We start from the raw sequence: 27,802 nt of genomic DNA on the forward strand, positions 1-27,802 counted from the left end.
ACCACTCTTACATACACAACATAAGAATTTTTCCTCTGTGGGCAGAGGGTCACAGTAACTCCACCGTTTCCCTGCTTCACATTCTGTAGAGCCCCGGTCACCCTGTGCTGCCTTCTTTGCTTCTCTCTGTCTCCTCATCCACTCTTCATGCGTATACTCTGGCTCACATAAATACAGGTGGTAGTCATATTAAAAAGTCTCACCCACATGACTGAAATCTGGTAAATAATCATCCATTTTTGTAACCGCTTATCCTCTTGAGGGTCACAGGGAGCTGGAGCCTATCCCAGCTGACACTGGGCTTTCACACCTATGGACAATTTAGTATCAACCTGCATGTCTTTGGACTGTGGGAGGAAGCCGGAGTACCCGGGGAGAGCATGCAAACTCCGCGCAGAGGGTCTCCCTCCTGGGACTGAACCAGGAACCCTCTTGCTGTGAGGCGACAGTGCTAACCACCACACCACTGTGCTGCCCTATATTTTTAGATATTATACTCTCTCTAGATCACACACACGTTTCCACTGTTCTCCTGCAACATGTGACATCTCGTGATATCTCATGATATTTCAGAACGAGACTTCTGCTTAAGGAGGCAATAACAGACTGGATCAGGTGAAAGGTAAAGACACCCTTCAGACACTTACAATAACAATCTGAGCCAGTCTGTGGCAAAAATAACCACTTTTAATGGACATACAGTGACAATGTTTAATTGCCCTGTGTGCTCCTATTACAGCCTGCTGTGTGGCTGCCAGCTGCTACCTGCTCCCTTAGTACTGGAACAACTGTTTTTCACATCAGTCTCTTTTATCAATTTACGGGGGGAAATATTGTCCAGGTTGAAAAATGCCGAAGTTATCCTTTAAAGGTTTGGAGCTTTGCTGAAGGGCACTTTGGCAGTGTCCAGGAGGTGAACTGGCTACTAAGCTACTACTGCCTTGTGCAGATAATCTCAGAATCCGGACCTAAGTACAGTATTTGAATCAAGTTGCTTGTGAAAGATTAGGGGTTTGCTACATAAAAAAGGCTGCAGCTGTTATTTTTTGAACGTCAGATACAAAGTAATAGTTCAGACTTTTTATTGGTAGACACACAAAGAACCGTATCAGGATCAGACACAGAGGAAAAACTTGATCAGTACATCTCTAGAATAGCTAGTGATTTGTCAACAAGAGCCTCCTGTTAACAACTGACATACTCAATCTGATTAGATGGGAAGAATTACTTGAGGGCCAGTTGAGAACAAGTCTTGTATTGCATGGCTCAGTTTGGTGGTTTTCCTTTATATCAGTAGAAAAGATGGATTTGAGATCATGTTAAATAAAGCTGCTCAAACAACTTGGAAAGTCAAAGGCAATGTACTGTAATAAAGAGAGGGCTTGTGTGATTAGTGAAACTGTGTCGTGCAATCACTGCTATGATTCGATTTGCCCAGTGTATCAATGCAGCCATGCTATTTTCTCCCTGAAGCTGCCATCTTAACTGCTTGGTTTCCAGCAGCTGCAGCAGACACGCTCAGGCAGAGAGCGATGTGGATGGACTCATTTCCAAAACACATACCATCATACACTGGTGAGAGCTCTGCTTCAAAGACTTCCTCACTTGCTATAAATAGCTCTCACGCACACTTGTAGGAGCATTGTGTATGTAATGGGGGTAGGTGACCAAAAGTTTCTTTTCAATTCAGCCTAAATAAAGACAGGAAGCTTGTTGTGCATAGTGCAGTGGATCATCTGTTCTCTACCCTGCAGCAAGATTAACAACAGCAAAAGTTTCATTCATTCAGTCAAATAGTGTAAGTACTTGTTAGCTGTGTGTGGTGAAGCTTTGTTTCTTATAAAAACTAACCTTAGTTTTTCAATTTGATTTTCCATTACTTTAAAAGGCTGCCTGAGAAGTTTTAAATTTAAAAGTGCCAGCAACATTTTGAAGTTACAATATGATTTTTACATTCTGGATCAACCAGCTGTTGGTATGTACAACTGAATCAATCCTGATAAAAAAAATGGTGGCAGACTGGTCAGGTCAGGCTGGTCTGTGAGAACTTAGGAGAAATGTTTTCCATTGACATTCATTAATATTATGAACCGAGACAAAAGCTGTCAAACTTCCAGAGCTGCCTGGTCACTCTTGACGGGACGAGGCTGAAAACTGAACAGGTGACAAGGGTGAAGGTTGTGAACTCTGGGCCACAACCATATGCAACCAAATCTCTGAGCCAGAATAGTATGAGTGATACACAGAGACCATCCGTCACCGCATCACACTGCTGCTCATAAATCAGACAGACAGAGTGCACGCTTTAGGACAAGTCACTGTTAATGATGATTTACCATGGGCCTGTATGCTCCCATGTTTTTGTCACGCCATAAAGAGGCTATTTGTAGCTGCTGTGCCACCAGTGAGTAAGACTAAGTGTCCATCATAAAGCCTGTTTTTTCAGGTCAGAATATGACCCACTAATGGAGAGAAGCAGTCTGTACAAACAAGATTTGTGCTTCACTTTCCCCAAGACATTACAACTTAGCTTCCAGCACCATATTTCATTTTGGACTTTCTGTCTACATACTCTACAAATTATTCTCATGTGGAAAATTAAAATAACTCAGAGTTCACTTGGTTTCACACGGTTCGGAACACCAGTATACTTGGTGAAAGTCCTGTGTTTTGTGACCTATACTCCCCCAAAACATACCTACTTAGATGGACTACTTCCGTCGTTACTCCTGTCAGTGCATCGGTCACTTGATCAGTCTTCCCAGTTACGTGGGTTGTACGCAAATGGCTCTTGATTACATAGGTTATATACAAATTGTGGTGCATTACTTTTTGTAGGTATATGTATAAACAGTGCATGAGAACAGCCTGACTGTAACATAACCATTTTAATCTGGTGCCAGGATTTTCTAATAAATTTGTCCCTCTTACTATAGACTGAAGCACCATATGGGGTGAGACCCTTTTAGTCTTACATAGGCCCTGATTTGGACAGGAAGCATGCCAGGAACTGTAGATATTTATTGTTTGTTGGTGGTGGGGTAGTCAGCTGTTGTGGGGGGGCCAAAGAATTCCCAGACATGTCGGTGAAGTTTGGAGCCCCTCTCACAACTACTATGACAGATACAATTGCGTCACAGCTTCCTTTTATCAGCTGACAATGTGAAAATAATGTGGCAATGTGAAACAGGCTGCTTGTAGTCATGAACCCACAGAGAGCAATTATCACCTGTGGAAATGGAGTCGGAGGAGGAATAGAAAGCAAAATTGGAAACAAGATGACTTAAATATTTTAAAAAGAGAGGAGTAATTCAAGTTGTTTCAGTCAGTCAATGAGCACGTGTGACGAATCTTGTTGGGATGATAGCTGTGGCAAAAACAGGGATTTTCAAGGTTTTGTGTGCGGTTGGAAAGTTTGTAGAGGGACAATGTGGGGATGAATGATTGGCCAGGATCACAAGAAGAGAAAAGGTAATCATTAAATGTGTATTAAAGCATTAGAGAGATAGGGCCCTAAAGATTTGTGTATTAAGAGATCATTGTGACTTGTTTCTCTTCTCACCCGGGTCAGAAGTCAGGAAGAAAGGAGTGGTAAGTGGAGTGCCGCTGTCAGTAGAAGTTATTTCAGAATATTGCAGGTGTGTATGAGGCACAAAGACTGACAAGATTCTGGGAAGGGGAGAAGGAGGACGGTAATTCGGTGTGTTTGACTTTTGGAATTGCGGGAAATACTGTATGAGTATGTGTGTTACATGATGAGGCCATATGAGAGGGCTCCTGTCACATGTTGCAGCTGTCAGGAATATAAGCATGTTGCTGCAGTATGTAGGGGATTCAGAATGAAACCTGTTATGGGGAGGACTGCAAAAAAGATGAAGTGCCTCCACTGCGAGGGATATCACCATGCAGGGTCAGCACAGTGTCCTAAGAGAATTAAGGAAGTGAAAGTTAATAAGCTCAGAGCAGGAAAGGGAGTGTCATACGCTGAAGGTGCTAAGAGAATAGAGAGAGAGAGAGTTTTTAAAAACTCATGTAAATGTGCATTTGCTCTGCGTACTCCAGCTTCCTCCCACAGTTCAAAGACATGCAGGTTAGGTTAATTAGTGACTCTAAATTGGACGTAGGTGTGAATGTGAGTGTGGATGGTTGTCTGTCTTTATGTGTTAGCCTTGTGATAGTCTGGCGACCTTAGGCTGACCAAACATCCTCTTTTGCCCGGACATGTCCACTTTTCACGTCCTGTCCGGGGCGTCCGGGGGGTGTTTATAAATTGATGATAATGTCCGGTTTTTCTTGTGTGTGTGTGTGTGTGTGTGTGTGTGTGTGTGTGTGTGTGTGTGTGTAAATGATTTGCTGTGCTTTGGTGGCTGTGCACCAGTGTGAGTGTGGTGGTGTCCGGGCCTTTTGGGAGCACCCAGGTAACTCCCCTACATGTCTGGCTCTTGTAGTAACAGTTGTGCTTTTTTTTCTCCTTTTTAGCGTTTGTGCCCTACTGGCATTTTTGTCCTCGTAACACCCCTAGCACCGTTGGCATAACATCTACCCTATTGCTTGAGCTCTTATCGTGTTTCATGAATAAACTGCCCCAAAACCTGATTTTTAGCATATATGTTCAATAAATTGCCCCTCCAGTCAAGGTTATGTCACTGTATTTTATTTATTGTGGGAAACCTATGGTAACAGTTCATTAATTATTTGGGGCTTTAACCCCTCACCACTTGACTTGGTTACACATGCTCCCTTCGATAGCTCAGTTGGTAGAGCGGAGGACTGTAGGTTGATCATAACAGGCATCCTTAGGTCGCTGGTTCAACTCCGGCTCGAAGAATGGACTTTTCATTGGTGTCCGATGTGTGACCATTCAGAATGAAAAGAGTTTAGTGGAATCTTCATGCTTGATTTCATTGGACAAAATGTTGCTTGTTGAACATGTAATCGTTGTCATCAAGATGAGCTAGACCTGTGCAAAATCGAACACTTCCAAATGCCGCATGGTGGTTGGTGTCAGACTTCATCTGCACTTGCTATTACATTATGTAAAAGTGGACAGCGATATTCTTACAAGATCGAGGCAGCCAATCCAACCAATAAACTTTGGTTCAGCATAAGTTTCAGCATCCCTGCATATGATGGACAGTTGAAGTACTCTTGGTCCCTTCGATAGCTCAGTTGGTAGAGCAGAGGACTGTAGGTTGATCATAACAGGTATCCTTAGGTCGCTGGTTCAACTCCGGCTCGAAGGATGGACTTTTCATTGGTGTCCAATGTGTGACCATTCAGAATGAAAAGAGGTTTGTTTGACATTCAGGCTTGATTTCACTGGACAAAAGGTTGCTTGTTGAACACGTAATCATTGTCATCAAGATGAGCGAGACCTGTGCAGAATCGAACACTGCCAAATGCCGCACAGTGCATGGTGGTTGGTGTCAGACTTCATCTGGACTTGTTCTGCCATTATGTAAAAGTGGACAACGATATTCTCAGGAGATCGAGGCAGCCAATCCAACTACTAAACTTTGGTTCAGCATCAGTTCCAGCATCCATCCAGAGGATGGATGATTGAGAGAGATGTGCTCCCTTCGATAGCTCAGTTGGTGGAGCGGAGGACTGTAGGTTGATCATAACAGGTAGCCTTAGGTTGCTGGTTCAACTCCGGCTCGAAGGATGAATTTTTCATTGGTGTCCGATCTGTCAAAATGAGTATGTAAGGTGGAGTCATTGCAAAATAAACCTTGATTTTGTCCAACAAAAGCCGCTTGTCGACCCCATTGTCTGAGTTATTATGTGGTTGTTCTCCAACCATTTGAGGGTAGAGCTTTCTAAATTTGTCATAAGTGTTATGATGTTGAGTCTTTTCAGAATAAACTTTGGTTTAGTATCCATTTCAGCATCCATGGAGGAGATGGATGATTGCAGAGCACTTGTTCCCTTCGATAGCTCAGTTGGTAGAGCGGAGGACTGTAGAGTGCTCATAACAGGTATCCTTAGGTCGCTGGTTCAACTCCGGCTCGAAGGATGGACTTTTCATTGGTAACCATTCAGAGGTTTGTTTGACATTAAGGCTTGATTTCATTGGACAAAAGGTTGCTTGTTGAACATGTAATCGTCATCAAGATGAGCCAGACCTGTGCAGAAATGAACGCTGTTATGTAAAAGTGGACAACGATATTCTCAGGAGATCGAGGCAGCCAATCCAACCAATAAACTTTGGTTCAGCATCAGTTCCAGCATCCATCCAGAGGATGGATGATTGAGGGATACATATGTGATAGGTAGGATTTTGGTCTAGTAAGGCCATCATCCAGTTTCTCCCTCTCAGGGAAGCTCCACCCTCTGCCTCTCCATTAGCAGGCACACACCTGGAGACTATTCTCATTAAGAGAGGGAGCTCTCCGTGTTTGAGACGGGAGCGGGCGGCGGAAGGTCCAAGGCTTCCAGCGAGGGGAGAGGGAGAAATAAAACAATAAGATAAAGAGGGAGACAAGTTTTTCCTATTTTATTTTATTTTCACCGTTTAATCAAGGCAGAGGCGGGCAGGTGGAGGTCCGAGGGTTCCAGTGAGGGGAGAGGTAGAAACAAACAGCCAGTGTGTGTGTGTGTGTGTGTTATGTTCAGGTGTTGTCACCTAAATAACACTCCCCAAGCAATAAACAGCACTGACAATAGGATTTTATTTATTTTTACACCACATTTTCACTGAAAGCTGACCGAATCCGACCCGAGCCCGAATACAATTTATACATTTTTGACCGAACCCGGCCCGACCCGTCGGGTAGGCCTACCGTCGGGACCCATCGGGCTTGGATCGGGTAGCCACACTCTAGTGTGTGTGTGTGTGTATGTGTCCCCTATCTATAGGGGCCTATCTGAATTTCTGTCTTTGAGAGATATTATTTTGTAATATAACTGAATATTCTATCCATACATATAAACTTTAAATATATTAAAATTATAAGGCATCTTTGAGTAAACTGCGAGTATCATTTAAGTAGACAATCTTGTGGCTGGGCCGAGTGTCCTCTTTTTTGGAAATCAAAATATGGTCACCCTAGGTGAACTGTCCATGGTGTACCCACCTCTCACCCAGTGTCAGCTTAGAATAGGCCCCAGCAAATAAGGGGTAAATTATAAAGCACTTCTGGTAAGGTAGAAAGGCGCTATATAAATGCAGTCCATTTACCAATATTAACATACTGCATTGCAATACATTTTGGTGCACTACTGCTTTTATAGTTTTTGGCCGTGACAGGCTGCTGTTTTCACCAAATAAGCTGTAAACTAGTGTAACTTGTTCAGCATGAAACAGCAGACAGACAGAAATTAGCTGGTGGACACAGTGGAGCATTTAGCAGCTAAAGAGCGACATATTCCCCTCAGGAGTTGTGGAGAACAAAAACAGAGCTAAAGAAGAGTAGTTATTGGACTTACATTCACCAGGCAAACACAAACACAACTCCAAATGAGTAATAATGGTGCTTGAGAACTGATGCTAAATAAGCAAATTAGAATTAGCACCTTGAGATTGTACGCCTCCGCACCCCAGTCAGCTTGTACTAGTTTATATCCATGTCTGTTGATGCTTCACACACATCATCCCCCTGGCAGCACAGAGGATCTACAGTATACAATCAGCACAGTTTCCAGGTGGGCACCCAAGATTAGTGTCACCAATTCAGTATTGGAACAAATATCTCCCCTTCTGTTTCTGAGATATGATGTTAAATAATGACTAGAAAAGTGTTTGATGCAGAACATTATGATGTCACAGTGAAGCTGACCTTGATAATTTTATCCTATTAGATATTTCTGTGATTTTTTTTAAAATAATTAATGTATGAATTCTTCAGTTTTGGTCAAAAACATGCTCTGTGAGGTCACAGTGACCTTTGACTTTTGACCACCAAATTCTAATCAAGTCGTCGTTGAGTCCAAGTGAATGTTCGTGCCAAATCTGAAAAAAATACCTTGAGGTTTCCTTGAGATATCGTGTTCATAAAAATGGAACGGACAACCCAAAAACATAATGCCTCTAGCCACGGCTGCTGCTGGCACGGAGGTATAAAAACAGCATTACTCCATGAACATGGACGTTACTGATTTCATGATATAGGTAAACATATCTGTAGTAGGTTAGAATCTATTTCAGATATTGTAAAAGAAAACTATATATGTATATGGACAGATTATGAAATGGTTAAAAGTCCCCTCATTGTACATTATAAAAATTATGTTTTTAAAAAGTAAATTTGAATTTGTCCTTATTTATCCTCAGGACATGTCACAATAATGACAGTGTGATTATTCATCCATGACTATATTTATTATACAATAGCACACTACATAACTATCCCTATTTTATATGCATAGATAAATTAAAACATGCCTCACTGTCAGATATCCCAAACAGGAAAATCATAAAATACAAAAAAATAAGCATCAATTAACATGTCACGATTCACATTGCAATTCATGTCGGTGTGTAGTGCTTCCAGTAACACTCAGAATAACCCAAATGTTATTATTCATAGAATCATCACTCTTTATTCTGGTACTTCTGCATGGAGATTAAAAAAAATCATAATCAAGCAAGTAAACAGAAATGTCTGTGCTTCACTTAATTTGGAAAACAAGCGTTCAATCAAAAAATACAGACTTTTAAAGCTGTAGACCACACTTGTACATATAAGGAATTGACTAATCATACAGTAATGCAGGAGCTAGAGCATTAGGCATGCCTACTGTTCACACTCTGATGCTTAATGACAAATCTGACAGCATGCCGGGGGGGATGAAGATTTTTCAGCAGTCTGATTTTCCCTCCACTGTTATCACAAAGGCATCTTATTTCATTTTTTTTCCCACCAAGCAGAAACCACACATTAATTTTGGGCCAGCAAAAGTCATCTAAAGTGCCATTTTCCAAAAGCTATGCCTAAAGAAATAGTAATAGTAATAGTAATTCACCAGTGGAGATGAACAAAAAATTCTTGAGCAAACTTCTTTTTGTATGATTTCTAACCTTGAAGATATTATCACATAATCAGATATAGATTCAGCAATAAACTGAAATGAAAAACTCAGAACCCTGGCAGAAGGACTACAACGCAGTCTTTGATAAGAGGTTGTAATTTGTATGTTATAATTTCTTGAAGTTTCAGAATTGTTACAAATGCAGCATGAAGCTGCCAGGGAACTGTCATGCTGAAATAACCAGACCATAGTCGGAGATGCTGAGCTCTCCTGTTGAAGCTCTGCCCCCTCACTTCTGTTTCCTTGTGCCTTTAAGCACTGAAATAAAGTCAGTGACAAGATATCAAGATAAATGGGCTCTATTTTCATGTTCTTTTTTTTTTTTTTTTTTTACATTAGCCGTGTAAACAGGGACAGGACTTTTCAGTTCCAAAAAGTGTGTGTACAACTCACTTCAACAATCTTGACCTAATAATTACACTATGAAATACATTTCAGATTCGTCCTAAAATCTTAAGTGAAAAAACAAAACAAAACAAAACAAAACAAAAAAACATTTCCAGCAAATGGCAGAATAATAAAAATGTAGGACACAGAAAATTGCACTTGCACCTAAAGAGCTTCTGAAGCATTTTCCCAAGACAAGCAAAATATAAAGCTCTGTGAATTCTTGAATTTGGCCCCTGGAGATGACGAGCTGCAGCTGACGTGGTCACAACCTTTTGGAATCCAACGCCTTTGAGATCTGGCCGAGATACAGGCATATCTACGACGTGTGAATCTCAAACAAATGTGCAAATGATTCACTGAGATAACAGCAAACACAAAGAGGCAGAAAATGCACAGATAAGAAGCAAAACAACTGAAATACTGTAAGTCAGATCTGGCTTTCTGAGGCGAGCAGTAATAATTGCTGTTTATTAAAGGCTAGCATAATGTGGCAAATCCTGTAACTATGCTACACATGCTCTATATTTTAATGTTACAGACATTTGTAAGCTATGTATAACTCAGTCATATATACTTTATATATCCCAGGTCGAAAAAATATCCCTTTTTTCCCGTTTATTTTACACAAATTGCACCCTGAGATTTGATAAAACAAAATGTCCTTCAAAAAGGTTTAAGTTGTGTCCACAACAGTCCGCTAGCTCATATCTTACATCAATACAAGCCTGATAAATACAGTAATCAAACGACTATTGAACTGATCCTTATGTACAAAATGCTGCACTTCTACTAGAGCATAACATCCTACATATACAGTAAGACGGACATAAGCAAACAGTACATCGACCAATCGCACTCTGACGATCACACACAGCACATGTTGAGAAGCGGATGCAGATTTCCCTGCAGCAGCACTGTGGAATTCAAAATATTTTACCTTTACAGACCAGTATGACAAACTTTAAGTCATGCTATAATATTGTTACTGTGTGTGCTGCTGTGCTGCTATTGGAGGAACAAGACGGACGAGTGTGGCAGTACGGCATCCTCTCTTGTGTATTATTGCAAATGTCTAACACCATAATTGAATCCTCCAAGCTCTCAATAAAATGCATCTGACATCCTCATTCAGATAAATCTCTGAAATCAATTTATGGCTTCCAGGGACAATGCTACTGCTTGTCCTTACTTACATTTTACTACTGTACTCTGTGCCTCTTCAACTGGAAAGCTGGTGTTTCTCACAATAAGTCGACGTTTACAGAATAACACTAATGTTGCCTAATAACGAGAGACATTAAAGTCACAGGACACATTAGCATTTACAGTTTGTCTCTCTACCTACTGCAGTGATGAGTAATCTGAGAGAAAATATATTAAGATATCCAGAGGGAGACTATTCCTGTGGAATCTCAGTCACCTTGTCTAAGTGGTTTGTTACGGACATGACATCGGAGACAGAGTGAAGGACAAACTCTTCTGTCATGTTTCTAAATAAAGGGGACAATACTCCATGTCCCATATACAATACAAAACTATACTGTATGTCATCCATGGCATACGGGGAAAAATATTTTAAACTTAAAATCTGGGGCTACATGAGAGAATACATTTCATCACCTAGTTTAAAAATGCATAATCAGATTTGAGAAACAACAGCCTACAGTATGTTTGCTAAGAGGCCTAACATGAAAATGCACTGAAGGTGTCAGACAGTGTCTTAGAGATGTTGTGCCTTATTAGTTTCATCAGCCATCGCTGCCGAACATCAGAGCCCCACACACAAGCACATTGCAACCCAGATTTTAACATCTGACACTCCTCTTCATTTATGATATTACCTTAGCAGTAATCTCACTGTGTGCCTCGCCCAAAAATCGCTGCCCTATCCGAGTGGAGAAAGGAAATTAATGGTGACTTCTGGGTTTGAATCAGAAGCAAAGCATGTGTTCTTTTCACTTGTTCGCCTTTAGCTTCAGCTGGGCAACCTTAGCTTGTCCCAGTTTAGTGTGAACGTCGACGGGCCGATCAAAGAAGCTGACTATGGTCGGCTCGTTGAGCAGAGAAGCAAGGACCTGTTCAAATGAAAACGACCACTCCATCTCTGTGAGGTCGGACACTGCATCCTGACTGGTATTGGAGCTGGTAGTGTCGGAGCTCTCCGGGCTGGCAGAAGCTTCTTCTGGTGAAGACTCTGCAGCAGCAGCAGCAGCAGCAACAGCATCATCAGTGTTAGCAGACTCTGTGGACTCTGGCGGGCTGCTCGGCTCCTGCAGCCTCCGTCCCACCTCTTCCATCCTCAGGAGAAGGCTGGTCACATGAGCCACGGCTCGGTACAGAGACTCCTCCTCTGGATCGCCATGAAAGATGTTGTACAGGGTCTTGGAGAACTGGATGAACTGAGTCTGAGACAGAAAAAAATGTGTTGCACTTCATCAGATAAATTGAGTTTTATGGTGAAAATGTGAAGCTGAATCCTGAACATGGTCCCCTCAGACAATAAACAGTACATGGATTAATGTACCTGATTAATTCGGGGCAGGTCCTTGATGGTTTCCTCTTTCTTAAGTATTTCATTTTGCCATTGTTTCAGGTAGGCCTGCAGGTCCACTTTTCCTCTACCTGTCAATTTCACACACAAACTGTAAACTATCACCCAAAACAAAGACATCAACCGTTTTTGGTCATAACCACGGAGTGTTTGTGATAAATTTGGATGAAATATCACCTCTCTCAGGGCTTTTTCTTATCACACCATCTTCTGGTAGATCAAATGCTGAAACATAAAAGCAGCCATGTGAACAAAGTGAACAGAGAAATGCTTCACGAACATTCAAGGCAATCAGGTAAGCATCAAGACAGACTGACAGAATTGAGGAGGAAAGGGTGCAAGTGAAATTTGAGTTATAACGGAAAAGAAAGAGTAAAGAGGCTAACCAGTGAGTCTACTCAAGTGAGAAGAGTCTTCAGTCACTGGAATAAAGTGCTGGATTCTTTGTTCCTTTAAGTGCACAGGACTACCTGTGAAGGCTAGAAGATACTGACTGTGAGTACACTGAGAGGAAAGATGAAGACACAGAGGTGACAGGATGAAATATGTTAAAGAATTTGATCAAAGAAAACATAGATGTCCATATACACTGAGTTCAGTTTATTACATACAGTCTAATGTAACTCCTTCTCACAATCCTGAAATAGACTACATCTTTGTAAAGCTTATGTACTGGACTGCATTATATTTAAAAGTATTTTAATGTGCTGTTAACATTCATATAACAAACTAAATAAATTACTGAGTATTGTTTTAAAAAATAAGGCATTCCCATGCAAAATACTTCCTGCTTGTGTTATTTTAATTTCCAATTCTACTATTATCTGAGATGTGCTATAATTCTGTGCTCCAACCCCCACCAATGACTGTGTGTGTATTCATGCATGCGTGCCAGTTTGCATTGCTAGATTACACAATTACCCTCACAAGCCAGCAGTGTCATTATATTTGTCCTGACAGCTTCGTGCTGTATAAGCGGCACAGCCTAATGATTGTCAGGTTGGTCAGTGTGTGTGTCTGTGACATGAAATCTGCTCCTGAGACTCAGGATCCGAGCAAACCTTAATGAGTGTGTTTACATGGACGTGAATAACCCGCTTATGAAGCTTATCGGAGTCATGATCATAGTCAGGATATGGTGTTTAAATGTGCAAAACACATAAACGGGATACTTAAAAACTCATGTCCTTGTGAACACATTAATTGATTGAGGTGATATTTCCTTTATTGCCAGATTCAGGCTGACATTTGCACCTGAAATCTAAAATTTTATTCAAAATGTAATGGGCCTATCAAAGGTATTGAACATTTTTAGTCTAAGGATCTCTGTCAAATTCTGACCTGTGACCCCTGCCAACAATTCATCAGATTATCACCTCTGTACTCAAGATGAATAATGATAAACTGTGAAAACATTTAAACTAAATTTCCACTTGCACACAAGATACTGCAGAGTATAAAAGTCTATTTGCAATGTGCTATCATGTTCATACACCAGATTTACAACTGTTAATAAGAAGTGCTATCCTGATGTTATAATTTAATCACTCCTGCCTGTAGCCACAAGCTACAAGACTTTTTGTCTACAACCAATCACGACACAGATGATGTCACCATGCAGCTGATGTCACCGTGTAGCCCCTGCTCTTTGACTGGAGCCGATGAATGAATACGGCTGCTATACTTTATGTTTGAACTGAAAAACCTGCAGACTCTCAGCTCTAAATAGTACATTTCCTTGATCAATGAGTGTTTGGCCCGGTTCCAGGGCTCGGGGCTCTCCCACCATGAAATCGGAAAGTGTTTGAGGTCACTGTGGTTGATTTTTGCAGCTCGCTCTGCACGCTTTCCATAAGACCACAACTCTGCCTACTTTGCTCGAGGGAAGTCCCCCAAGGCATAGCACTGTGTTCTTAAAAATGGTAATGACTGGAATTTTGCATCATAAAAAAAGTAAACAAAACAAGTAGTGTGGCATGGCAGCCATGGTGACATCACAGATGTCGATTTGGTTTAACAGCACTCTTTACTTTCACACAAGAAGCAAACAACAAATGGTCCATTTCATTAAACTCCATACTTAAATATCAGCCTCAGACATTGCTGTACATAATAAATCTCACTGTCCAGGTAAGATGATCACAAAAATGCTGGCCACTTTTCAGACAGCATACTGGGCCAACACACCTTCCTGTGCTCAGGCTTTTATAGCTATGTCACAGGTGATGTTGATTAAAGTGTGTCAGGGTTCAGTACTGGGGACCTGTCCTTGGTGCTGAAGCAATGTGCACTCTCCACGAGACATAAAACAAGCTGTGCTGCCTGACGTTTACAGGCCTGGCACATCACTAACGGTGACTCAGTGCTCTTCTGCTGCTAAGCTGTCAGTTGTAATTTGAGCACTCCATCCTCATCACGGACCTTCTTTATAGAGAAGCTAGCCCGCTGCAAAATGCCCTTACAGCTCCTTACACCCATCGTTGCCATGGCAAAGTTCTTTCACCCAGCATAGACTATTCTTACCCCAGCCTTCGAGCACGCACTGCCACATCATGCAGACAAGAGCCGCACATTCAAGGACAGTTTCTGCCCCCAGGCAACGTGCTCACTTGACAAACGCTAAGTTATGGGCTGGATCATTGAAATGACAACTCATACATTTTCAAGCCCTGCAGACCAAAGACTGATGTCTATCTGACCTTGTGTTCTACTTTAGGCGGCTGCTGTTGTGTTACTGCTGTCATGTTAGGTAGAATATAGACAACGTGAAGGATCCAGTCTGAAAACATGTGCTGCACTTGAACTTTGAACCTGCAGGAGTACATCAGCACTGTGGACATATGAGGGAAATGAGTCAGAGGCTGAAGCTGAAGGTACACTGGTACAAATCTGTTCCAGTGTACAAGAGACAGACAGATGTGACTGAGACACAAATGCTCAGAGGTTAGAGTCATCATATATGAAAAGGTAAATCATTATATATTGTTCATCACTCACCTGGTGGAAGGTGCAGCTTGAAGAGGAATTTCAGCTTATTTGTGAATGATCCACTGTACAAAGTATCTGTGGGAGAAGCAATTAGAAGTTATAGCAGTTTGGATACTGGTCTGCAGGGCTTGTTAAAGCGCCGATCAGCATTTTAGTAGTTTGAAGCAGCTTTTTTAAATTGTTTTCAGTGAGAGTGAAACATTTTGCTAGCTCTAGGCAAGTTGCAAGATGTACCTAAACAAATCGTAGCCTTGAGTACTTTCTGACATTTTACAAGTCTATAAATCATCCAGGCAATGGTCCTGGACTAGTTGGTGGTACTTCCCGTGAATTAGGGCTGTTGCAATAACAAGCCAAACAGGGGATAGTAAGCAACCACCACTACCTCTATGTTCATGTTTGATTTTTCCCCATGGGAGCACCTAATATTTACACCATGCTACAAATGCCAATGCGAACAGGCACTGAGCTATATTCTACGCTGAGCATGGCACGTTTGCCAAATTTGATGTCAATGAATGTTAATTTTTATCCAGCCATCCACTCAAGGAGGGTTGGGAAATACCACAGAGACCAACCGTCACATCGCTGAACAACAATGTGGGAGAACTAAATATTGAATCCTCACAGACCAGCAGGTCCATCCTCTCTCCCTCAGTGCTCCAGCCTTCTCTTCATCCACAGCAAGGGCAAGAGCAAGTTTGTACTTTGCTGTGTGTTGACATTATTACTTTTGCAACCAAAGCATTGCAACAGAAAAAATGCTGCGCCCTTATTGCACCTCACTGCCACAAGTACTCAATTTGATTTAACACTATGTCATCCTTGTCACTTAAGGAGCAACTACATAGCTAAGGATTGTCTCACAATAAAGCTTATTTACAAAGCAGTAAAATTAGGATAAATGAAATGCGCAAAAACATCAAAAAATGGTGGAAATGCCATATATAGCACTGTTGAGCCACCCTTAATCAAAGAAGGGGAAATTCCATCACTGCAACAGCCCTACCCATGATTTCCTTCTCTCTGAAGGTCTCATGTACCCAGACGGATCTCCGTTTTCCTGTGTCAGCATAGTATTTGGGAACAAACTCTCACCCTCAATCATAGCCAGAGCAACTGCCCTCTGCCTGTCCATTTTTTATACAGATTTTAAGGAACAGATCTGTGAGTTTACTTCACAGCAAAACAGTGGTTAAGCTAAGGAGAGGTGATTCAGTGGTTGCCTAGCAACAACAACAAAAAAATTGCAGCAAGCTGCAAAAAGCGCTCTGTCTGGTCAGTGCAGGTGTCAACAAAATGCAGTATGGCAGGCCTTACATTTTGCAACCTGCCAAATGTGCTCTGTCTGATCGGGGCCTTAGTGGAGAGCAGGGAGCAAGTAAACTCACCAAGCGCACAGCAGAACTCTTTAAAGTTGATGAGGCCGTCCTGGTTCTCGTCTATCAGGCGGAAGACCCAGAGGGAGAGTGTGCTCTTGGTGGTGCAGAAAGCCCAGGGCTCCAGCAGGGAGAAGAGCACGCTGAACTGTTGGAAACCCAACTGGTACTGCTCCAAATAGGCCAGGCTGGGGTCGTGATGGAGCAGAGCCGGGCTCTTCATTGTCCAGTAGCAAGAGAGGAAATGCTGCCGCTGAAAACAGAAAATAAAGAAAGACTTGACGCATCTCCTTTTTTTATAATGACAGTTAACATTTATGTATGATGACACTGAAGCTACTGTATCGTGTCTTTGACTTACTTTGAACAAGTTATAAAGCTCATCAAGATGTGAGGCATTGAGTCTGACTTCTTGGGACACCACTCGAATCTGAAATTACATTTTAATGCATCCTTACCATCACAGTTGCAATTCAAGCACACCAACTACTGTGAACTCAATGGCCACTCACCACATTTTGTTTGGTTGTATCCTCCAGTGTCTGGATCACATGCAGTTTGTTTCTTTTCCGTGAACTCTCGACTTCCTCTGAACGGATATTTCCATATTTCTAAATGAAGCACAATTAATTAAATCAAACACAACATCGACATCACAAGGAGTAAAATAGCCACAGAAAAACGCAATACCTCGTAGGCCTCTCGGATCAGCTCACTGATATCCACATTGAAGTGAGATGCCTTATCATTATTGCTGACTGAAGCTTGCTGCACTGTTGGAGGCAAGGGACTGTCTTTGTTTGTCACACTGTCAAAGAATCTGAAATAACATTAAAGAAAGACAGAAAATCATTTACACGGTAATCATGTTTGAAATACATCGGTCCTGCCTTGTTCGTATTCACACAGACTTGTTGAGGATGGTGACGGCCTCTGCATCGTCGTGGCAGCTGATCAGCGCCTCCATGTTGTAGTCCAGCACTGCCAGGCCAAGCTGAAGAATGGCCTTTATGCCGTCGTAGAAAAAACAGTCTACCACGTTCACAGCACTCTCTATTGGCAGGACACTGATGAAGAGAGTGAGGAACCAGGACAAGGACACGGACGAGAAGAAACTCAGGTCTGTCATGTGCTCCACCAGCTGGGGGAGGTTTTCTCGAATCAGATCCTCAAACACCGCCTGGTCGACCAGAGCACCTGAAGAAAGATCGGCAACTTTTCAGAGTGCAACTTCACAAGTTTTAAAATTACCAGCAGAAACAGTATGAGAAATGCTTCCACTCTCACCAATAATTCGGCGGTTAAAGTAATCTGGCAACATCCTCTCACAGACGGCCACTAAAAGCCAGAAAGCCTCCTCTTCTTTCGCGTAAAGCAGGAGAACTGAAGTGAGAATGTTCATGGCCTGAATAGGAAAAACGACAGTCCTGATGTAAGAATAGGGTTAACTGGAGGGGGGGTGACTGTATAAAGGTGTGTGTGTCAAAAAGGTACATTTTTCAGAGCATCAGTGCTTGAAAAAAAAATGTTTTCAATGGTTTCAGATCACGTTGTGGCCTTTTGTAAACGCCACAGCCATTTTTTCAAAGTACTTGGCCTTTTGTAAAAATCCCCTCTGCTTTTCAGAGCTGCTTCACTCCTCAGTGTCATGAATGACCAATCACAGCAAAGGGTGCAGGGGTTTAAAACCATAAGGGTTTTTGTTGAAGTCTAACTGTGACAGGTGAGGTGATGAGGTCATGGTACAAAGAGCAAAAACAAAAGGATAATTTCACTTTAATTACCAATACAAATGAAGAGATGAGATGATCATAAGAGCAAACTGACTGGACCAGAGGTCAACGGTTTATAAACTATCACTATCAGACGAACTTTGCACTGTTAGTGGCCAATGGCTGCTAACGGACATACATCACCTACCGGAGCACAAGAGAAGAGGGCTGTGTTAAATTGAGCAAAAAGCAGCGGATCAGTGGGTTCATCTCCAGAGATAGCAGGTCCCTTCTGCTGTTAGGCTGTGTCTAAATGTACTGCTCTTCATTTTAACGTGTATTTACATCAGTTTTTTGCTACTGCGATTTTTTTCACTATTGCACCAGAGCAAAATCTGTAACTGAGTGACTGCCTCCACTTGCTGTTTCAAATTAAAAGCCCTCTAGGGTTTTATACATAGCCCAGCCACATACTAGGCTCTGATCTAGTCTTGTTTCTTTGTGTTTTAAGAATCATGGAGAAAGTATTTGTAGTATTCTGAAAACACAAAATGACTCCACTCTAAAGTATACTGGTACAAATTACAGTCGAATATTTTCAACACTGTCAAATGTTTTAATTTTTCCCACAGAGGGTGGAGGGTATTGGCCCATAAATCGACTATCAGCTTTTTCCTGTTCCAAACCATCTTTGTTTTAACAGCCTTTATAAAATCGGCTGACCTCTAGACTGAACACTTACTGGTAACTATGTATTTGTGTGTGCATGTTTTTCATATAAATCAAATAATTATCTGTGATAACAAACTACATACAGTAATTGGCTAATGACTGTTGTGCCTGGTACACACTACACCATATTTCTGTCCGTTCCGACAGTAATTATGCGATTGTGGAGTCATAAAATCGTGCCGTGACTTGGCCGACACACATGACACACGATGCCAATCACCCTCGATTGTCCTTCATGACGTGTGTGATGTCATCATGTTATTCTTGTCCTATTTTTATTAATTTAACTATTATTTCAGTCACTGTGTCTGTTCATGTGCCAGCCGAAATGTTGCTGTAGTAATGTAAAAAGTGCCAGCAGATGGCAGGAGCTCCATTTGAAGTACCATATGCAAACATACAAGTCACTGAATCCTCTACAACAAGTTCCTGCAAATATTTCACAATAAAAGCCTTTAAAAAAAATGAAGGGATTCTCTTGGCCGAAGTTATAAGGGGCTTTTAATTTGAAACAGATACAGGAAGTGTTGAGTTTGAAATGATGGCGCAACGCATTTACTTTATCAAGGCAAACGGGAGCGAATAAAAAGTAAAAAATATAAAAAAACAGAGAGAAAAATAAATAACATCCTGCTTATAATGTAGTCTGTTTCGAATGAGGCTGGTAGCCTCTGCAGTTGTGGTAAATAAAAGCCACTATTTTTTTTAATTTTCTTACTTTATGTCCGTCTCCATTATGAAGAAGTTAACATTGTTTGCTAGCTTGATGCTAATGGCAGTACTCCGCGGGTTGATAAAGTGCTGCTGCTGTTTCACACTGGTATTTTTCCCTTTTTAGAAACTCTGGGGTGTTGTTGTCATACAGGTGTCTACAGCAGCAGATCGCTCTGTGTTCCTATTGGTCAAAGTGACGGCTGTGACGGGAGCAGTCGTGAACGACAAAAAGAAAATCAAACATGCTAGACTTTGTGTTGGTAACGTCATGAGGTATCCCAGATGTGGTGTCTATGACCACTACACAAGATAAAACGATGGATTATCATGTATGACACTCACTGTCATTCACGATCCATGCCGACACCGTACCTTGCTATATTGGGCTAAAATCGGGCTGATATTGTGTAGTGTGTACCAGGCATTACTGTATTTACTCAAAACCTCTAAGAGCTCCTGTTATCAGAGTCAATTGCGGCTTTTCCTGTTAAAAAAAAAAAGAAAATATCAAAGTACCTGGCAGTAGCCAATTTTAGGATTCCTGTATGCGTAGGCAGTAAGGACTCTGCGTAAAGCTGAGATTCCTGTGTCACTCTGAAAGGCAGGGTGGTCTGGCAGAGAGCGGTGCAAGTCTCTCTCAATCTCGTCTGTAGCCAAAGTGCTTGTGCCCAGAGACTGTTCGACCAGATCAGTGTAATAGCCGGGGTGAGTGGCCATGTCATTCACAGCTCCTACAGAGCCAGAACCACAGTCAGTCCAAAAACACATGCTGCACAGATCCCACAACAACCATGGTTCACTTAATTATTTATGTTGTGGAGCACTTGAGTGCTTAACACTTTCAATCATGTAAGGCTTCATTAGCAAATCATGGACACTGCATATCACTTGCTGCACATACCATGGTGAGAGTATTGTTAGCTGTATAAATACCTGAGAAAAGCATCCACAGCTCTCCTCTCAAAGCCTCAGGGACACCACGAACGATCAAGTCTCGAGTCTTCCTGGTGAAGAACATGCTCGTGCCACGTCCATACTCAGAGAAATGGATGTTCCAAGACTGTTCCTTCATCTTCTCCTTGAGCTGTCAAATGCACATGTAGCACACACCTCAGTGTTAATGTACATGCTCTGCAACACTGGTAAACCTGGTTGTATTTCTAAACAGATACATGCTTCATGCTTTATTTATGTCCAACCCTGAATTGATTAGACACCCACCTAGACACCCCCACTCTGTAGAGCATAATAAGGTTCTGGTGCATCACAATTAATCAACATTCATCAAGGTAATGCACTCAGATTTTGTAAGTGACTGTGGTGGTTATGCACAAAATGCTGCTAAAAAAAAAGGGCTACATTTCATTTGAACAGAACTCTGATATTTACCATTTTGGGGTCAAGGTTTTCAACATCCTGGGGGTGGAAAACAGTCATGAGAGCCTCAGTGCTCACAGCCTTGCTGCTGCCTTTCTGTCCCACCATCAGTGTTACGTCCTCTGGGTTGTCCTCGAAGTGGTTGATGAGCGACTGGCACTCGCCTCGTATGGTCTTAGTCATAAATATATATAATTTTCATTGTCAGAAAGCAAACTGTGAGTCAAGAGTAAAGGGACACAAATAAAACAACAGTTAAAACATGTTACCTCTGATGATGCAGAGTGCTGAGGGCTGGCACTAATCCCACACCTGCTACGGATTGTGTTGGCAAGCCTCTGGTAGTCCCGCACCTCAGAGAAACGCAGCGCCCTCTTGCCACGCACACACACCGTTATAGCCCTGCTGCTGGAGTCAGGCTTCTCAACATTAACAACCTGGAAGAAGGCAACGTTGGCAGACAGGACAGCCACCTTTGAAGTTTTCTGCTAGTCATCAGTTTGCAGGGTGCTATCTGAGAATTTACTGGCAGTGTTTTTAATCAATCCAGTTTCACTTTACCTCTCGCATTGGAATAATGGTATGGCACTGGCTTCCATCTTGGCTGGCGAAACACAGGTAGTTCTCGGACAGACAGATCTTGCCGAGTGTGTTAAAATGGCTGAAGGGCACCCACAGGAAGCTCTCGTGCACCTCTAACAGGTTTTCCTCTTTTGGAAGTCTGAAAAACGTCCGGAACTGCTCACTCTTTGCATGAGCTTCTAGGCCTCTGTGGGGTAAGTATTACGAGGCAGAAAATAGTGTCATGAGCAGAACATCACGTTAAAGTTTTCCAAGAAGATCCTTTTAGCATCTTCTAGACTCTCTCCCTCTCTCTAACACAAACACACACACAAACACACACACACAATCTCACAGTAAACTCTCTTGACTGTCAGCCACATACTAATCTTTAAGGCACTGAAAAATTATAATATATTTATTATTGCATATACTGTATATCTTAATATGAACAGGTAGATTTTTGTATAAGGTCAGCATCTAACTTGTCCTGTTTTATCATTACGACCGTAAATTACAGCATTTAAAATTTATAATAACATCTACTTAAAAAACTGTCAAAGTAAACAACTACAGCACTTTGATTTTGGTAGTGTTATGTATGATCAACCTGCCCCTCCAGGCAGGTTAACAGAAAAACAAACGCTTTCTGACTCGAGTCAGACTTTATGTTTACCCTGCTTCTTAAAGCTGGCAGCCAGCACTAACAGGATCATGTAAAGCTGTGCAGTGCAGCAGACAGACAGTACCTCTTGGTAATTTGCAGGGGGTCGGAAAGCGCCGGCTCTCTCTGGAAGGCCTCTTTATCAAAAAGGCGCTTGATGGAGTAGTCAGCCAGCTGTTCCATGATAATAAATGTTTCATTAAGGTGCAGCAGCATGGAAAAGTAGTGGTCCTCCCCATGAGCCAAGACATGGATACTCTCAGTCAGGATAACGTTGGAGGTTTTCTCCAGCCTCCATATCTCATCCCAGGAGATGATCAGTTTCACTGTTGAGTCATCACAATACATGAAAATTAAATCAGTGATTAAGACTTGCAGCTGCAAGGACAAAGATCTTGAACAAATGGGAAACTTATTATTATGCAATCCTGTTTTTTTTTTTGTCCGACAAAGTCCATTTTGTCAAAAATTCAAATACATGAGAGGCACTGCAGTAACACCATACTGCATGGTGGCATTATGAAATGCTGATGTCAAAAAAATGAAAGAGCATCATTGTGAAAACTCTTAAAATGTCACTTGGTGTCATTAAATTCTGTGTTATCCATTATCCACTTATCAAGTCTGCCCCAACTATGAGGTCTGCTATAATGGCTTTTTTAAAATTATGAGACCTGTAATTACCTTGAACTCCTTCAAAAGCCAAGTGGGAGCTGCCACAGTCTTTGTTACCACAAATCATAATTAGCAAGACAAACGGCAAACTCGTGTTAAACTTGAAACAGGCAAGTTATTTTTTTAGTTGCTTTAACTGATTCATTATGAAGTAAATGTCAGCTGCACAAGAGAATGGCTATTGAATAACAACGCCATCAGCATTTAGATTTGAAGTGTGTTGACCATTGTGAAACCAAATCAAGAAGAGGATAGCATTTCTGTTTTTGGCAGAACCTATTGGTAGCTATCCTCAGTTACCAAAGAGTATAATATAAGTTCTTTGCAGTTACTATCACCAGTAGCAGAAACCAAACAACCGTAGTAAGGAAATCAAATAAAACATTATTTCTGTCCAAATACCTCGATATCGATATTGCAAAATATTATAGGGCATATAATGATATTGATATATCTATAAAAGGTAATAAAATAACTATAAAACTACACAAAATGTAACTATATTAGGTTATCTGTTTCCACTTTGACAAATAGCACAGAGATGTCTTACCTTCAGCTCCCAGCAGATATGAATAGAAGCACAGGAAGTTGGTGCTGAGGTAGAGCCAGCCCTGGCAGGGAACTTTGCCTCTCCAGTAGCTGCATGAGTAATATGTGACCAGCTTTTCCTCCGGAGGCAGCTCAAACCACTTCTCAAACCTCAGAAGTGCTTCTCGGAACTTCTCGGGATCTTCCTCCAGAACCAGAGATGTCTTCCCTTCCTCAGCAATAAGACCCTAACAGAGTAGACATCGAGGGTTACTGCACACTGAGGGTGACAATGGGATATCATCTTCCTTAAAGCAGTTGGAATCAATATCTTATATCGACCATTTTAAAAAAAAAAAGGCTGCATGTAATCACAAAGGTGTTGCTCTTGGTGACAAAACGTACACTTACTTTGCCAGAAAAATGAATCCAAATCATCAGGTTTAAGGAAATGACAATAAAAGATTACTGTTTTACAAGAACTAAGAGACCATTATCACATAAAGTATTTTATAGCATTACAAGTGCAACTCTGCTCATTGATTAACGTGTAGGCATATAAATTGTGTGGGTTGTTCTGACTGAATACCCAGTAAAAAAAAAAAATAGAAAAAAGATTTTCATAAGTTCTTACTCTAATCTTGCCCTGTACAAAGCTGGTGATGTCTTCGCTGGAGTCAAATACAGAGAGAGTCCTCATGATGTTCTGCTGCAGCCATTCCCAGTGCTGAACAATCTCCTCTTTGGTGACACCTGACCAGAAGTCAAGAACGGAAAAAACATACAAAACTCAACTGTCAGATATCATGTTTGTGAGTTGTTGTTCGTTTGTTTTATTTATCTCTGGAGAAAAAATGCTTCTTTTATAGCTAAAAGAGTCGTAAGTGACCGATATGATTAGTATCAGTGACTATTTTGCTCACAGAAAAATCCTTTTGGTCTTTTTTTTTTAAGCACAAAAGCTGAACATTTGCTGGTTTCTTAAAATTGAATTTGATGCTTTCTTTGTCACACATGATATAAGCTCAACAGACTTGGACTTTTGGACTGTTGGTTTGAAAAAATATTTTCTGTCATTACAGTATATTGACAAAATGATTAATGAGAGACAATAATGGACAGATTAATCAATAATAAAAATAATTAGTTACCGCCCTTAAAATTTTAAATTTTATCTTCAGTGTGGATTCAGGAAATATTGGCTTCACTGTGAGTCAGATTGGATTTTTCTGGACAACCTTACCTGTTACTGTTTTTATGCAACTTTAACATGTGACTTCATATGCAATAAACAAAGACATTTTGCAATTAATAATCTTGAAAACCTAATCATCTTGACACCACCAATGAAATGCCTGTCAGAATAAGAAGAAAATACAGTGACATACCGCATGCTATGGACCAATACACTTGTGAGTCTGGTGTGTGGTGCAGAATGCGGTAGGGAGCAACTTTGGATGTGGAGTCCAACACAGTGTCCAGAGTTCCTACAAGGAGGCCTGCAACATACAGTACATTCATATTTTTAACCATCACTGACCATTTAGGAAAATAAGAACCAAAAACCTACTTTTGATTAAAGGTTTGATTTTTTGACCACTGACTAATCCCTGTGACTGTTAGCTAATTGCAGCAGTGTTTAGATGCTGTATTTAGTGATAAATACTATTGTTAGTCGTGTATCAAAAGACCTGTTAATCTTTTATTTATACTTGAATCACAGACTATTCCTTTATAGGCTACTTATACTGACAGTGTAGACATAAAATGTCCCTCAGGTCCACGTCACAGCCACACAACTAAAATTAGCTAAATCTGTTACCTTTATAACTTCTTCTCGCTGACATGCCCTCCATGAATAATTAACAAGGTCGCAGTGAAACCACACTCATGCACTGCATCAGCATTATATCCCTGTCTGCCTCCTGATGAGGCTGCTCTCCACATGTTCTACTACTGAGCTGCCCAGGAGTAAAGAATCAAACACACTTTGCATAATTTATGCTCCCATCAATGTAGAACAATATCATACAGTGGAGCATAGACTTAAACACATAAAAGATACTTCAGACATAAAAGGCTCTTGAGCTGGAGGGGGCTTCAAGTGCATCATGCCATTTACCATCAGGTAGTATTTAACCTCCACTATCATTAAACCAGCCAAGCAGGACATCGGGCCTTTTGTCTTCAGCTAGAACACCACTCATTATCATTAATTATCTATCAATGACCTCACGGCTGTCACACTGTGGCATGTGCTTGGAAACCGTGGGCTACAATCATTGCTGGTATTACAAGCAACATTTCAATATTGGCAGGTGACAATGGTTTTCAAATATCCAAGTCAGTGAAGGATGTCATGCAATTAGGTCAACACAAAGTTGTGTCTACATCAAAGACTCACTTGGGGTGAGGACTTGAGGGCGCACATTGTAAAGGCTACTGGTGATGGAAGACATTGTAGCATGTATGTCATTGTCTAGTCTACAATGCTGTGTTTCTAATGTGCAATTAGCCTACTTGCTAGATTTAAATAGTTAGCCCACAGAACAAAGAAGAGATAGGAAATAAGCAGCCTACTTGCTAGAGAACCTGATGACCCTTGTTGCCGCTGCAGTTTCTGACACATTAGTGGGCTGAATGAAGATGATGTGTTGAATACAGACATGCGGCCAATAAATTGCTTTTGTAGTTAGAAGTCATCTCAAATTAAAGTTATATATGGCAATATTCACAAACAGGAGCAGAGGCATTTTTCCTTTTTTTTTTAACTAGTCCTGTAATGTCATCCCTACCACTCGCAGCCGCCATCTTTCTCAACTAAGCTGCCTGTTCCATCAGAAGAGACTGACCTCTGGTGGAGTGTGCTGTGCGCTACAATACACTGCATCAATACTGCATCTCCGCAATTAATAGAAAGAGTGTCTATTTCTGACTGTTATGACAATCACAACTTCAGGATTTCTAAATACCCTGGTGTATATCATAATACCTTGATATCACTCTGACACACACAAACACACACACAGATAGACAGTTTTGTACAGGAGCTGAATAATTTGCTGATGACTGAAATAGTTGATCATTAGGATATTTATTAACAAACCACTATGACAATTAACAAAGTAATTCAACAAGGAAAACTTGTGTTGACTTCTCAAATGTGTGACTTTGCCCCTCTTTCATTGTAAATTCAATATCTTTAGGCTGTAGACTGTTGCAAATAATTGACAGATTAATCAATATTAAAAAAAAAAAAAAATAAATAAATCACTAGCTGCAGCCCTAGTCTGTAAAAACAACTGCTGTGGTTTTCCCTCCATGCTAAAAAACTGCATCTCATCTCAGCAAGGCTATGATATAACCTAAATTACAGTGTGGCAACTCATATAAGCATCAATGTCTGCACAAACTCGCTGACACATTTATTGTCCGGGGAGCAGCAGTCCCTGACATTGCAGTGACATTATAAATTCAGGGGTTTTCTGTAATATTTCGAGCCTCAGGGAGAGAGTGGTGAAAATGTTCACAAACTCAGTGACTGGACTGACATACAACAACCAGATATGAGTGCTTGCATGTTCCCTTCAGAAATGAACTGGTAAAAATCTGTAACATAGCCACTCTAACATAATGATTGTCAGTGCGTTTGTCAGCTGATGATGTGACTTGGGTGTAAATCTGACTCAACAATTGCTCAAAGTTTTTAGGCCCATGTACATCCTGTAACGTAACCACAGGCACCACGGGCAGCAAAATCTGCAGGAAATGGAGATAACTGTGGAGACTTTCTCTCCATGTAACCTCCCTGTCAACTCTGCGGTGACACAAACATGAAACACACCAAAAAAGCTAATACACTGACACGTACACTCAAATAGACCTTCACTCTTGCAGGCTGGCGTGTCAGCACAAGAAACCAGCTGTTCACTATCTAAACGGACTTATGTAATTGTGACACCAGGCTTATACCTGTTGCTATGAGGAGATTTTTCAGAGGACGGGTAGGCTACACAGCAGCACCCGCCCTATACGAGGCAGGCAGCACGTTAGCTATGCAAACGTATGGCGAGTTAACCCGTTAATAACTAGTTTGTTTTAATTGGATTTGGCGAAGCTGCAGCGGCTGTCCTACACACGCGAGGAGGTGAGAACAAAACCGCTAACGTTACCTGTCAGACCGCCTCCACCTTCTCCGTACCCTCGTCTCCTTTGCAGTACGAAATACTCGTTATCCTTCTCGGTGACCCATAATTTAAACGCGTTTTTCAGCAGAATCTCATCCGGTTTGAGCCACATGTTTGAAAGGTCATGGAGTTATCTATCAAATCCACCTGACATGTCACGGTTATCGGTAACGTAGCCCGACATCAAACCCGTGCACATTTGTTTGTGTCCGAATCCCTCCCTTCCCACGTCGACAAGAAATGCTGCCAAAGCTGCAAGGCATTCTGGGATTGTAGTTTCTGAAGAGAAGGCGGTCCCAGGAGATTCATTCTCA

The 27,802-nt window shown here is 41.3% G+C and overlaps 1 protein-coding gene and 2 non-coding genes across 4 annotated transcripts; 2 read left to right on the top strand and 1 right to left on the bottom strand.

Moving 5' to 3' along the window:
• The first annotated feature begins 5,154 nt into the window (after window positions 1-5,154).
• trnay-gua (transfer RNA tyrosine (anticodon GUA)) lies at window positions 5,155-5,243 on the top strand. The gene is given in 2 exon segments: window positions 5,155-5,191; window positions 5,208-5,243. It is a non-coding gene; the product is annotated as a tRNA-Tyr (tRNA).
• Window positions 5,244-5,927: 684 nt separating this feature from the next.
• trnay-gua (transfer RNA tyrosine (anticodon GUA)) lies at window positions 5,928-6,016 on the top strand. Its single transcript is given in 2 exon segments — window positions 5,928-5,964; window positions 5,981-6,016. It is a non-coding gene; the product is annotated as a tRNA-Tyr (tRNA).
• A 2,497-nt stretch (window positions 6,017-8,513) lies between these two features.
• tbc1d8b (TBC1 domain family member 8B) lies at window positions 8,514-27,722 on the bottom strand. 2 transcript variants are annotated; one of them, XM_049592066.1, is made up of 21 exons: window positions 27,474-27,722; window positions 24,690-24,800; window positions 23,936-24,054; window positions 23,324-23,549; window positions 22,184-22,424; window positions 21,435-21,642; window positions 21,143-21,310; window positions 20,886-21,047; window positions 20,430-20,580; window positions 20,013-20,227; window positions 17,626-17,743; window positions 17,250-17,535; window positions 17,029-17,158; window positions 16,851-16,949; window positions 16,700-16,768; window positions 16,351-16,591; window positions 14,969-15,034; window positions 12,358-12,450; window positions 12,149-12,196; window positions 11,945-12,042; window positions 8,514-11,825 (listed from the first exon to the last, which is right to left on the bottom strand). In XM_049592066.1, exons 1-21 carry the CDS (start codon window positions 27,598-27,600, stop codon window positions 11,376-11,378), a joined length of 3,426 nt encoding a protein of 1,141 aa, XP_049448023.1. In that variant the 5' UTR covers window positions 27,601-27,722; the 3' UTR covers window positions 8,514-11,375. The 2 variants fall into 2 exon arrangements, with proteins under 2 accessions (XP_049448023.1, XP_049448024.1); XM_049592067.1 differs by lacking the exon at window positions 12,358-12,450.
• Window positions 27,723-27,802: the final 80 nt, after the last annotated feature.

Source organism: Epinephelus fuscoguttatus, linkage group LG12, assembly GCF_011397635.1.
Source record: "Epinephelus fuscoguttatus linkage group LG12, E.fuscoguttatus.final_Chr_v1".
In the NCBI taxonomy this organism is placed as follows: Eukaryota; Metazoa; Chordata; class Actinopteri; order Perciformes; family Serranidae; genus Epinephelus; species Epinephelus fuscoguttatus.

Bases quoted from the DNA above. Each gene is read 5' to 3' on its own strand.
- tbc1d8b (XM_049592066.1), bottom strand. From the start codon at position 27,600: ATGTGGCTCAAACCGGATGAGATTCTGCTGAAAAACGCGTTTAAATTA. The intron at 22,425-23,323 runs GTAAGACATCTC...ATGACTCAACAG, and splicing joins ATATCTGCTGGGAGCTGAAG to TGAAACTGATCATCTCCTGG. The intron at 17,159-17,249 runs GTCTGTGTGAAT...ATGTTATTTCAG, and splicing joins GCCGTCACCATCCTCAACAA to ATTCTTTGACAGTGTGACAA.